Source organism: Pieris brassicae, chromosome 4, assembly GCF_905147105.1.
Source record: "Pieris brassicae chromosome 4, ilPieBrab1.1, whole genome shotgun sequence".
Taxonomy (NCBI): domain Eukaryota; kingdom Metazoa; phylum Arthropoda; class Insecta; order Lepidoptera; family Pieridae; genus Pieris; species Pieris brassicae.
Window position 1 is genome coordinate 11,177,921 of NC_059668.1, and position 13,866 is coordinate 11,191,786.

Sequence of the window (13,866 nt, forward strand, 5' to 3'; positions counted from 1 at the left end):
ACCTCTCAAGTTTTTTTAAAATTTTATTTAAATATACAAAGACGATAGAAAAAAAAATTAAATCATATATCTAAAAAGAAGGTCGAATACATCGTGCCAGCAGCTATCGGCTACCAACAATTCGCTAGTCTATATTCCATATAGCCTTACTAGTCTGTACATTGCGGTGGCTTTATGTAATGTCAACGTGAGAGTGAAATGTATAATTGTTTAGTGAATAGTACTAAATTGTAAATCAAGTTTACTAGAAGCCGACATTATTTTTAAGTTACAAATACACTGTGTGTACATAAATGAACGTTTTGTAATATAATTGTTTATAATTATATGAAATGGCTCTTTATTGTGCAAGTATGTATTATTTAAAAGCTGCACGCACCGGTTGTAATGAAGCTTAGTTTCTGATATCAAGATAATTTCGCTTAACATTAACTGATTTGTATTTTAATGAAATGAACCATGATAGACAATGATACAAAATTTCTATGTCTAATACATCACGTAACAAATATTTTTTTAACACAATAAAATATAACCTATTTCTTGCAGTCTCTAATGAAGTACCCGAAATCCCTGTTGTGTCTCCGTCATCCGGCGCGGTGTTTGAGAGGCGTATCATTGAAAAGTATATAATTGAAAATGGTGTAGATCCCATTTGTGGTAAAGAATTAAGTGTAGAAGACCTAATTGAAATCAAAAGTAAGTAATACCAAATGGACTCTGGTTTTCTTTACAGCACAGATGTAACAAGTGTTAGGATACTTGTGAGAGTAAATAAAGAAAATTATGTACTAACAATGCTCAGTAATTCTGTCAGTCGCTTCAGTCTTGTCAGTTCATAACTACATTGGACTCTTGATAATATAGCAATAATTTTGCAGGGCAGTGTCGGATTATAGAGTAAAGCCTAAGACCTCCTAGTCCTCATAGTCCAGATTTATTTGCAAAAGAGCACCAATTCATTACAGGTGCAGTGATAAGAGTCTCTACATATGTTACACTCTGATCTTAAATATTTTATCTATACAAATGTAATAAATTGTAGATCAGCCTACACCAAATTCACTTGCTTAACTACTGAAAGATTTAATACAATTTAAGCTGTCTAAATATCAAATCTTTCTTTAATTGTCATTAGCTTCTGGGCTTGTGATAATATATAATGAATAAATACTAATATATAAACACACTCTAGGCCCCACCATCATCACAAGTAGTCAACAAGTAAGACTAAGCAATCAACATCAAAACAATGCCTAAGTGTTGAGCATAATAGTGATGGTGCATACATGTTGTAACTTGCAATCATGCATTATCTACATTAGCAAAGATTGTTAAAGTAATATTAAATCATAATCCACATGTTGGATTACAGGATGGGTGGATAAGCTGTATATGTAAAAAACAAGATTAAGGGAATCTGTATGTGAAAATCACATCATATTGAAAAATCGTATTTAAGATAAAAAAAAAAATCAACTTGCAATGTTCATACATTTGTATTTTTTAATATTAACTCCCATTAACTTGATCATGTGGTAACTCTAATATTTACAAAATAGCATACTAATAAATACACTTAAGCCATTTTTTATATACATTAATGTGTTATAAAATATATTATATGTTAGTTTGTGAAGAAAATATATATATATACGTATATTAATAACAACAATAATATAATACTAAGTCGGGTTATGTATATTTATACAGGTTCACTATTACTTTATTATTACACAATTTTGATGTACTTGAACTTGATATCTATTTTGCTCTGCTAGCTCCACCTATAGTGAAACCAAAACCTCCAAGTGCTACATCTATCCCTGCAACACTTAAAAGCATGCAGGATGAATGGGATGCCCTGATGCTACACACATTCACTCAGAGACAGCAACTTCAGACAGCTAGACAGGTAATAATAACTTGCATAACTTATTCTAGATGTTATATGATAGAGAATTAAATATCCCTTTGTATTGTTTGTAAGAAAATATATATTAAGCAACTCCTGGTCAACTCTTGAATCTAGCTAATTTATGATGTGGTTAAATGTAGTAACATACTTTTCACTTGTTTTATAGTTTGTTGTTAGTAAATATACAATATGGAGTAAATATAATCTATCTTACTCAGGGTATAATCTAATTTATATAAAATGTATACAAATAATTATTGAAACCTAAATAATTGATCTTTGGGTATTACTATTTTATGATTTCAGCTGCATGTGTAGTAGTTTTAAATCTTTTTTATGACTTATTAAAACAACATTTTATTAAGATTTACTTCCTTTATTGTTTAGGAACTTAGCCATGCCTTATATCAACATGATGCTGCTTGCCGGGTAATCGCTAGGTTGACTAAAGAAGTAACCGCTGCAAGGGAGGCTCTAGCTACACTCAAACCTCAAGCTGGTATTGTTGCACCGCAGCCCACCCATGCAGTAAGAAATATATATTTTACTTTGTACAATTTTCACGTATTAATGCATACAGAAGTATTATTTAAAAATGTAATTTTTCAGGCCGAAGCGGCGGCTGGCCCCGGGGGGGCAGTGGCCATCGGTATGTCTGCGGAAGTGGTATCTCGGCTGCAGGAGCGAGCCACGGCCCTCACGCAGGAAAGGAAGAGACGTGGTCGGACCGTTCCAGAGGGACTCGTCACGCCCGAACAGATTCGATCATTCCTCACTCTTGCATCACATCCTGTAGGTTTATTGAATATTTTATGCAACTGACTTTAAAGAGCAGAGAGGAGAGGAGTTTAATAGAGTAAAGTATTTCTATTTCAACTGCTGTCAATGTGAATTTGCAGGGTCTGCACTCGGCCAGTGTGCCCGGTATTTTGGCCTTGGACATCAACCCTTCAGACCACAGCCGCATATTGACTGGTGGTAATGACCGCAATGCAACAGTCTTTAATAAAGATACTGAGCAGGTATGGTCAAACTTCTATTACATACATTTAATCATCAAATATAATCTCCATCGTATAATACACGTTACCAGCCGTACCTTAATTTGGTTGCAGCGTGATGTTACACTTTAATTCGTACGAGTAGTTCCCAATTAGCGGATGAAATAAAGGGTGTCCTCGTGGTTGTGTTTCAGGTCGTGGCTATACTGAAGGGTCACACGAAGAAGGTGACTAGGGTAATCTACCATCCGGATGAAGACACGGTCATCACCGCATCACCAGATCACACTATCCGCGTCTGGAATGTACCTACGTATGTATCGACTACTTAACGGAATATTTACAACATCGATAGATTTATTTGAATCTGATCCACGGGTAATCCTCGTTCCGCTAGATCGCAGACCACAGTACTCCTCCGGTCCCACGATGGCCCGGTGACTGGGCTGTCGCTACATCCCACCGGAGACTATGTACTGTCTACGTCCACCGATCAGCACTGGGCTTTCTCAGACATCCGGACCGGTGCTCTGCTCACTAAGGTATCGTCCAATTTGCCATTTGATTCTTTATCAATCGACATTTGCTTAATTTTTTAATATATATAACCTGATAAAACCATAAATAATTTCAGGTGAGCGACTCGTCCGGCGTGAGCCTCACCACGGCCCAGTTCCATCCCGACGGGCTGATCTTCGGAACCGGAACGGAGAACTCCCAGGTGAAGATCTGGGACCTCAAAGAGCAGAGCAACGTAGCGAACTTCCCCGGTCACGTCGGGCCTGTCACATCCATATCGTTCTCCGAGAACGGGTACTACCTGGCCACGGCCGCCGAGGATTCCTGCGTCAAGCTGTGGGACTTGAGGAAACTTAAAAACTTCAAAACCATTCAGTTGGAAGAGGGATACGCCATTAAGGTACGGCTTTGACCACAGTACACTTAGACTAGCTCGGTTCATGATTTTCCTTTCACTGTTATTATTCTTGTAGGAGTTGTGCTTCGATGGCAGCGGCACGTATCTGGGCGTGGCCGGGACCGACGTACGCGTCTACTTGTGTCGTCAATGGCAGGAGCTCAAGGTATGTGCTGATGCGTTACGAGAGAGAGTGTTGAGTTCAGTTCACATACTGTGCATGAGTATGTGAAGAGACCCGCTCTGCGGGAGCCGAGAGCGGGTTTCTGGCGCGCACCACCTCTGCGTAACCGGCTACCAGTACCATTTACAAACTTTTACAACTTCAAGTAAACCTACCCTTCCTTGTAAAGTCGGTGACCCACCAGCGTAGCGTTACCACTATCCTCGCTGACTCCTTTGCCTCCTGTACCATAAGTGAATGAAATAAAACGATAGTTAATTAATTTAATTGTAGGTATTCAACGAGCACACCGCGTCGGCGACGGGTCTGCGGTTCGGTCACCATGCCCACTACCTCGCCTCCACTAGCATGGACCGCACCCTCAAGATTTACGGCATAGAGTAAGGGCATACGCAAAGCGACCATATTCAGGCCAATATTATTTCACCGGTGCAGATGATTTTGTTTACGTCTTTAAACTCACTTTCTCTATTGAATTTTTAGTTCCGATATAATACAGACATTTGACACACTTTTTCATTTAGACTGTCTAATAAGAAGGATGTTCTTTAATTAAAATTTAGTCATGTAAGTAAGGTAGATATTAAAATAATTATATTCAAATAAAACGAGTGATTCCCATTTTCCTTTTCTTTCTAGAAAAAATAATATACTTAATAAATGAATAAAAATCACCGAAGCCTCAATAAAACTTTATTACATTTCGCAATACTATATACAAGTATGTCATTAATTTTACGCGAAATTAATTACATGAAATGCAACAATGAAACGAGTAACAGTTTTAATGAGTTTTTATGCTGCAATTAACCTTAGTCTTAAAATAATATTAGGCGTCAACTATCCCACCACAATACAATAAATCAAGTTTTATTCAAGTCAAAAATATGGCTTTTATGAGCATATTATTCAAATACATTGATTTGCAATTAAATTTTAAAAGGCTAGTACTGGCAATGTCTCCGCCAGCCTTTTAGAAAATGCCATCGAGTGACCTTATTTTGTCTTAGTGCAAATTTTAAGCTAACCGATACAAAAAACTCATTTCGTCCATACATTAGCGTCACCTTCACTGCAATAACCGGTTAGAATTAAAAACCGTAGTCAATTGTAAACAATACTGAACATAAGTCAAAAAAAAGTATCATCGACCTACCCTGAAAATTTAGTTTAGCCTTAATTTCATACGTAATGAAGAAAATAATAATAAGTGTTTTCGATTTTGTTTACAGAAGCTATAAGGTTTTTGTCGATAAGTTCCTTCAAGGTAAATGACTGTTAAGGGAGCGTTCAAGTATTACGTCCCGCAATTTTTGGGGCGAAACAAACGTTTCGTGACGACCCAGTGACTCTTCATACCTAAAACTTACTATGGTATGGTACTGAAAAGTCGAAAATAATATTAAAAACGGATAATGCAATCCCCGCCCCGCATCGTAAGGTTTTACAAGAGAAATCCAAACCCTCCTCCCACAAATTCGTTACATAATACTTGAACGCTCCCCAAGGCAAATCTAAAATAGGCTAATTTGCTTCTATGAAATTTATTTATATACAGAATAAAATTATGCCCAATTATATACAAATAAAATAAATCACCCAGATCGTCAACCTGGCCAACGGCGCTACTTCAGTTTCTAATCTAATAGTCTTACAGATTTCCAAAGAAATGCGTTTTTTACCTCATTCTGATGAATTAAATTATCACTTGTCTTAATTATCCTAAAACTGATGAATGGCATCCTTTTTTGACACAAGATAGTGAAAGCAACCATCAACAATATAACTTTGTAAGAACATAGCAGTATTTTTATATACATATATTGAACAAACTTATAATTTAGTCTAAGTAGGATATATTAAATTATGCCGACATGTTTAAAGCCAACTAATTAAGGAAGCTTATGATTACACCAAAAAACATTAAAAAGGCAATATTTCAATTATTATCAATTACAATTATCAAAATTAAATTTATTTTTATGAAAATCCTATTTTTATTCATAACAATATATAATATTTTTATATCAGCAAATAGTGCACCAATGTATGTTTTGGTTGGCTTATCACTGTATGTTTTTAAATATTCATCACATGCCTCAAAACCATCAAAGGTCAAATGACAGGCTTTAAACTCTTTAAAATATTAAATAATGTTAATTTAGGCAATGTCACTGTCAAACACTTGTGGCTGTATATTTTAATATTAACTTTATATATTTTATAGAATTAATATAAAATATTGGTGATTAAAATATCTTGGCAAATAAATACTTGAATGTAGTAGTTTAATGTCTCTACTTGTTTCTTAAAACTTTAAAAAAAATTATAACTTTTTACAATTGCTATATGGAGTAGGGAATAAATGAAGTCAAAATAATGTGGTGAAAACAAATAGCCTTAAAAGTTAATATGTCAAAGAAACCTAGCCCAAAGTTAGATAGATGGCTTTAATTGATTTCTAGATGTTATATTTCTATCAGCAGGGAGATCAAATAAGCTTGCACCATAATAATATACTTCTAGATGGTTTGTTTTAAATAAATTGAACATTTCATGAATGAGTAAAGGAGTCAGTCGTGTAGCACCATGGGGAGGCTAGTGTAGCCCCCGGCCTTCACTTCCCTGCACGCCCCCTCGGGTCATGCGAAAATCAGCCACAGAACGAAAAGGATCGCCACCCATAAGAATATCTTCGATAGAAACTGCTCCTCTTCATATTGCGCAGTGCCCCGAGGTGCTGTTAACAGAGTTACATACAAAATGAACAGCTAAATGAAAGAACAGGCTAGTGGAATCACAGATTATGTTTGCAGTGATAATAAGACAATGTATTGTGTTAATGTTTAAAATATTTTGAGTTACCACAGCAATTTTTTTTTGTTAAATTATTTTAAGATTTTTTTCTTGTTGTTGTTACTCTTTAACTAGGTTTGATAATGAAATGGAATAAGGTAATTAAAATTATCAGCCTCCTAATGATCCCCCCCGCAGTCAGAAGAATGGACTGTTTCAACTGAAAAAATTTAAAAGAAAACATATATCTTGTAATTAATTGAAATTTTACTTTAGATTCACAACAGGGCATTATAAATTAAACACTAGTGATAGTTGACTGGCCTCAATATTGTTTATTTTTCAGCAAGGCTTCTGACCCCTTTAAAGGACATATGTTCAACTGCATAAATATTTATATAGCCTACAAAATACCAAATACTAATAGGCAACATCTATAGCAAAATCTTTGAACTAAATAAACTGAACTAACAAGAAAATACTTTTGAGAATAAACTAACTCACCAGCACTAGGTCTGGGGTCTCCAAAATTAAATGTTGATGTAAATACCCCAAACGGGAAGGCTCCAATTCCAAAGGACATGTGAAATCCTTCCCCAAAACTGAAACCTGGGAATCCACTATTATTCTCAGGTTCTGTCCTTTGTCCTGCTGGCCGGGGAGGGACCTAAATAAATATAAGTCGTTTAATATGGAATGTAGTTTCTATAACTTGAACTTGAAAATCCCTTTGAAACTATGTAAATGTATTTACTTAAGGCCATAATTACTCAAGAATAGACTCATGCCCAACCAAAAGGTAAACAAACTGCTTCAATTCTCTTGTAGTTCTTTTAATAGAAAAGTTTATTGCCTATTAGTTCAAAGACAAACCTTATTTCTTGGATCCTCTTGCTTGGTATTACCTCGTCCATACAGAGGTATGACTTTATCTCGGCTGATAGCTGCTTTGCAGACGGGACATACTTGTCGGCTTGGTCTAGTTTCTAGCCACTGATGCAGACATGGCCAACTGATAAAATGATGACGTAAATTAACACAAAGATTTGGTTCTCTAGGACCATGACTTGCATATATGCATTAATAAGCTATAAAAAATAATAGAAGTATTGAAAGTAAATAAAACAACTTTTATTTATCTATTAATAAAATAAAAAGAAATTATTAAAGTTAAATGATTTGCTACTAAATCTTTTTAATAATCTCCAAGAATTTTATAGTTTAAGTAATGGTTATGGATTAAGGAAGGAAAGGTTTTTATCAATATTTTGATTAAAATGAAATGAAATAGATCAAGAACATACCAGAAGAGATGTCCGCACATACTAACAACAGCATCTCTAGCCGTGTCAAGACAGATGTTACATTCTAACATTCGCTCATCGCGTTTCTCTTCCTCTCCGCCAGCATCACCTCCCGGAGCCGAAGGACTGGGTTTTGCTTCACTTGTTTCTGCCATTGTAGACCAACAAAACGCACTTTTTAATATTATTACGTCACAAATACATCGATTCCACAAGTTCCCAACTTATCGAAACCACAACACAGTAAGTGACCTCTAAATATGTCGCAGTCTGTTCTACGATGATATTTTTATACACGATTGATTGAAAAATAAAAAGTGTATAAATTTAAGCACTTATACACATATTTTTTATTTTTGTTATTATATTTAAAAACCAATTTTAAACTTGAGAAATTTCCCTTATCATTTACACAACGAGTCAATTCGTGACTGACCATTGATTCTAATTTGCATGAAAATCTATGGTGAGAATCAAAATCTGTCAGTTGTCACAACTTTGCAGTTCGTCCATAGTTCTATAGTCATTTTCTTTTATTTTTTGTACGGAATCTCGCTGTTGTTCGATGCTGACTGCGGGTGACTATGCTTTGCCACGCGTTGGATTTTAATTTGTCGTTAGCTATCGTGATTGGATCATGCCGATCCGTTACGATATTTCGGGGTCTCTTACGGGCGTTTTCAATTGTGATTTCCATTTACCTACTTCTCTATATACATTCAAAATATCTATCAAACAAATAAAATTAAAATTTTCTTTTGAAAAAGCAACCACTCCATCAGTATTTTCTTATGACGTTGTCACGTTCAACTATCGTCCGTAAACCGACTTTACAGTCAACCGATTTTTTTACTATGAACTTGTTCTCGCTAGAAGTTATAGTGTTCTGTGATAAATTAAGACATGCCTACGTGTCTTAATTTACTACGGCGGTCTGTCGGCTATATTTTTACTATGTATTGAAGATCTCTTTCAGTGCATTGCCTTGTATTTCTTTTTTGAATATTCTTAAAAAAATTGTCTTAAGGTTAACAAACACTCAAAGAAAGTCCAAATTTGTGCAGTTGTTTGGAAGTTATAGGACTCGTACATTTCGGCGAAGCATTTATTTGTGTATGTTATTGTAGAATATGTCACATTTGACATTACAATTTTCAATGAAAGTAACAGTCGTAATGAATACTATTTACCAGTAATAAGTAATCTGTGAATTGTACTAAGGTCAACTAAGAATAACATGATTGGCAACGATAGGTATTTCAAGTCTTATTTCGAAAAATATTTGAAAACAACTGTGACGTCATTAAATTTTGTAATATCGTTAACGAAAAGGAATTAATAGAAAATTTATTACACATTTTTAAAATGGGTGGATCAGTAAGTGCTGGTCGAGATAACAATGAGTTGATAGACAATTTAGTGAGTGGAAATTACATACGTTCTCGAGGGGTAGAAAAAGTGTTTCGAGCTTTGGATCGAGGTGATTACATGACACCAGAGGCCAAACGGCAAGCTTACAAGGATTTAGCTTGGCGCGATGGCCTACTTCATATGTCATCACCATGTATATACAGGTAACTTATACCTTTATTAATAAATAGATTTTTTTAATTAAATAGATTTCTTTAATTAAAATGTTTATAATATTTATTGTTAAAAGTCCTATTTAATGCCTTAAATTGCACAATTCACCCTTAATGTTATACTCCTCTTAACTAATATTATATCACTAGTGAGGTGATGGAGGGATTGGAGTTAAGACCTGGTCTCTCTTTCCTAAACATTGGATCAGGGACAGGATACCTAAGCACCTTAGCTGGGCTTATCTTAGGAACTTCTGGCATCAGTCATGGTGTGGAAATTCATCCCTCAACTGTGGATTATGCTACTATTAAGTTACAACAATTTATTAAAAAATCACCAAGTCTAGATTACTTTGACTTTTGTGAACCTAAGTTCTTTGTTGGTAAGTCTTAAAAAGATTATCTTCTTAGTTAAAAGTTCTTTAACTTTCAAATATAATAAAAAACCATTTCTCTATTGATAAATTTACAAAGACTACTAGATGGTTAGTATTACCAATAAATAATAACCATTATTATCCTGGTTCTAGGTTTATCAGATTTTAGGTTTATATGATTGTGCCACCGCTAATCTATGGAGGCTTCTATTAAGTGTTAACTATCCTTCTCAATACATGTAATAAATGTTTGTATATTTTCATAATCACTGACAATTTATAAAGTTTGCAATATGCTGATTTCAGAATTTGTTATGATTTAATTAAAAAGTACAGCTACATAGATAATTAACTAACACAATAACATCTCAAAGAGAAGTATGAGCAAAATTTATTCTAATTATTAGACTAGGGTCATTTAGAATAAGTCTGAACTAGTTGAGTATATTTTGTTGTAAATTAAATGTTATGATATTTATTGTTTTGCATTTACACAGGAAATGGGCTTAATTTAGCACCCTTGCAGAGTGGATATGATCGTGTTTACTGTGGTGCTGGGTGCCCAGAAAAATATGTTAATTATATTAGATACTTGCTCAAGGTATTTTTCAACATAGTTTTACTTTTAGACTATTGAGATAATAAGTTATAAAAAATATGTTTAATCTATTTTTATTCATGAAAGTAACTCTGTTTCGTTAGGTAGGTGGGATACTTGTTGTTCCTATTAATGACACACTACAGCAAGTGAAGAGAGTCTCGGAAACAAAATGGGTCAGTAGCAGCCTCATGAGCGTTTCCTTTGCAACGCTAAGAGCACCCACCGATGAGGATACAAGAGAACATTTTAAATTGGGTAAGAATGAATTTATATTATTATGTATTTTTGAGAGTAAGTTCTAATTGATATTATTTTACGACACAATATTTGCTGAACCATTGTACCATTTGGTTATTAATAAAAGAATCATATTAAAGTCGATATAGAACCACCTCGGCTGGTGATGTTGGCCCGGGCGCGTATCCGTGAAGCTTTGCGAGACAGCGTGCTGGAGCGTAGACCCGAACTGCGGGAGAAGACGTGGCGCCGCCCTCCCAGACGCAACCAGGAACCGAGAAGAGTCATCATACCCATCGAGTCCACGCCCGACAACGGTAAGTTCTACATGGCTCTTTGGATTAATTCATGTGTTTCAGTAATAATCGTTGTCACATATTTATTTCAGAAAACTTAAACGTCCTTCACGACTTGGACGCCGAGAGTGGAGCGAATGAAATGAATGCGCTCCTCAGTCTCGTGATTAGTATGGGAGAAGACAGATTGGCCGGAGCCTTGCGTTTCGGCAGCGACAGAGGAACCGGGTACGTATATCGCCACGACCGAGACTCACATTCCTCCTCCGACGACGATGACGACACGGATGGCTCTACCGAAACTGTCGAACCCACCACGGAGACTAATGATCAAAGTGAAGAAAACGAAGACGACACCGGCACGAGCTCGAATCGAAAGTTAAAAGAAGATTCCGAAGATACCACTCATAAGACTGACGCAAAAGACAAGGCCGATAATAAAGAAAGTGAAGTTGAAAATGTCGTAGAGAGCAATGACGAAATTGAAACCGATCCCCAAAGCGATAGTTCCTCCGTAGACGATTCCAAAGCTAAGAATAAGCGACATAGGGCTAGGCTGTCGAGGACGATGGCCAAGCTGAAGAGGCTTGGCAAGAAACCATTCAGGAACGCGGGAATAGCGAAAGCCTCAACGTCGAAAGTTGAAGACGATCGTAGAAATGACCGCGAGGTCAGCAGCAGTGAATCTGACGATGTAAGTTCTCCGCCTACTTTAGTTATTTTATTTGAACTGTGAAACTAATTGTTTCTGTTGTTTTTTCAGGACAAGAAGCCTCCCGGGACCGACGTCGACACTTGCACCGAAGACACTTCCCAGGAGGCCGGGCCCTCGACTGACATGGAGTGGCAGGACCTTAAGCATTCCGGGGTGAGGATCTCGGTTCTATCTTGTAGTAGTTTTATGCTCAATTACAATATATGTCTTCCTACGATTGGTTCAGGTCAGTTTGTCAGTATTTGATAGATGGAACCGAATTGTAAATACTCTTCTGCCTTCAGCCTATCATTAGAGCGTATTCAAATTGTAGGAGGAAAATAACGGAGTGCACAAGAGCAAGGCTAAAAGGCAGAAGCTGGACAGCGGCATCGGGGAGAACTCCGGCAGTGCCGAAGAGACCACACAGAGCGACAGCGGCTCGGACTCCGACAGCTGGACCAGGCTCAACATCTCTTGCTCTGGTATCGCAGGTACATTTCGGTTCACCTTATAAAGGTCGGTCTACGTACATAAGAGAAGTCGGCTCTCGAGCTCGACGTCGCGGGTTCGAACTCCGGTTGTGCACTAACGTGTGACGTGTGCAGCTATGACGATGGAGATCATCGTGAGCAAACGGAGGCATGCTTCAGATCGAAAAATTCCACGGCGTGTATCGGACACGGCAGAGTGACCGTTTACAGAAACCATAAACTCACCAACGTAAACACGTCTCTCGTATCTTTCCACAGGAAATATTTAGTCAACAGCCAACACACCAAATATTCGGACACCAAACATAGTTCTGAATAACGGTTCCCGATTGTTCCTTTTAATCTCAGATCGCGACGACGATTCGTCCCTGGAGGAAGACGAGGCGTCGGCGGAGAGGCGCGCTCGACGCAAGTCCTTAGAGGCTCGGCGCCGAGAGATGGCGCTCACCGTGAAGCAGGCCGTGGCCGCTCTGCCGCTGCCCCATCCGCTCAAGATGTAACTCGTCGATTGTTATTTATTGATTTTGCCTCCGCAGACTGACCTAACGAATCGATCTTCTCTTTCAGGTTCGTGAACTGGGGTCGCTCCTACCAATTCTAACGGCGGACCGACGACTCAATCGTTACGATTTCATACAGTGTCTTGAAACGATGGCTCGAAAGCCGTTTTGATGTTGCGTTAACTTATGGAATAGAATTGTTGAACGATTTCTTAGCGATTATAAATTTAACAGAACAAGAATGATAATGAGCCTTAGCCGTACTCGTAAGAGATTCGCTTTTCGCGCAATCGTCGGCCATTTTGTCGATCGTTAGGCGTGCGGAGGAGTCGATCTTCGATTTCTTGTTGAATATATCTCCGAAAACGACAACAGTGCGCCATTTAAAAAATAGGCAAATATGTTGAAAGAGATATCGAGACTTTATTTTTTAACGAATACAGTGTTTTATATGCGTTTATGATAATATTATATTGATTTAAGACTGCGAGCGTAGGTGAAGTGACGTTAGATTGTGATTACAATGTACGTAGATGTTCGAATTCTAGTCTTTTTTACTCCTCGGAACGCGGTACGTCGCTCTGTCGACCGGCAGTCGCTGGTTGGAGACAATGCAAATATTTGTGATGTATCGATTTATTGCATTTGCGGAGAACCTTTTTCAAATATTCCTTTAATTATTTAAAAAATAAATAATAAATAGGTCGTTTCGAGCTCGACGTCGCTCATCTATGACGTACTATTGTAATGTTTGATAGGATTTTGGTTTTTGGCAAAACAAATGTTGTTCCTTAAAAGAAACGGAAGTCGGGCAAGAGTCATTTGTTTTATTCGCACTTTAAACATGTATAACTTTGTTGACGGCGTCTTTGTTTCGTCTCTCACTAATATTAATTCTATGTAATCGGCGTTCTAATAAATAATTATTCTTAACAGTATTTTTATTAATAAATACGAGTGTCGGG

General features: G+C 36.8%; 3 protein-coding genes across 3 annotated transcripts; 2 read left to right on the top strand and 1 right to left on the bottom strand.

The window, feature by feature from the left end:
* Positions 1–167: 167 nt before the first annotated feature.
* On the top strand, positions 168–5,042 carry LOC123708609 (pre-mRNA-processing factor 19). Its single transcript, XM_045659403.1, has 11 exons — positions 168–351; positions 550–699; positions 1,782–1,915; positions 2,306–2,446; positions 2,528–2,710; positions 2,818–2,940; positions 3,114–3,232; positions 3,317–3,461; positions 3,554–3,838; positions 3,912–4,001; positions 4,293–5,042. Exons 1-11 carry the CDS (start codon positions 333–335, stop codon positions 4,401–4,403), a joined length of 1,500 nt encoding a protein of 499 aa, XP_045515359.1. The 5' UTR covers positions 168–332; the 3' UTR covers positions 4,404–5,042.
* LOC123708610 (E3 ubiquitin-protein ligase RNF185-like) lies at positions 4,697–8,844 on the bottom strand. Its single transcript, XM_045659404.1, has 4 exons — positions 8,120–8,844; positions 7,689–7,827; positions 7,320–7,482; positions 4,697–6,759 (listed from the first exon to the last, which is right to left on the bottom strand). Exons 1-4 carry the CDS (start codon positions 8,272–8,274, stop codon positions 6,662–6,664), a joined length of 555 nt encoding a protein of 184 aa, XP_045515360.1. The 5' UTR covers positions 8,275–8,844; the 3' UTR covers positions 4,697–6,661.
* A 163-nt stretch (positions 8,845–9,007) lies between these two features.
* LOC123708608 lies at positions 9,008–13,834 on the top strand. The gene is made up of 10 exons (XM_045659402.1): positions 9,008–9,693; positions 9,853–10,085; positions 10,577–10,680; positions 10,782–10,935; positions 11,058–11,234; positions 11,306–11,907; positions 11,977–12,081; positions 12,242–12,401; positions 12,750–12,897; positions 12,969–13,834. The coding sequence occupies exons 1-10, from the start codon at positions 9,485–9,487 to the stop codon at positions 13,000–13,002; spliced, it is 1,926 nt and encodes a 641-aa protein (XP_045515358.1). The 5' UTR covers positions 9,008–9,484; the 3' UTR covers positions 13,003–13,834.
* Positions 13,835–13,866: the final 32 nt, after the last annotated feature.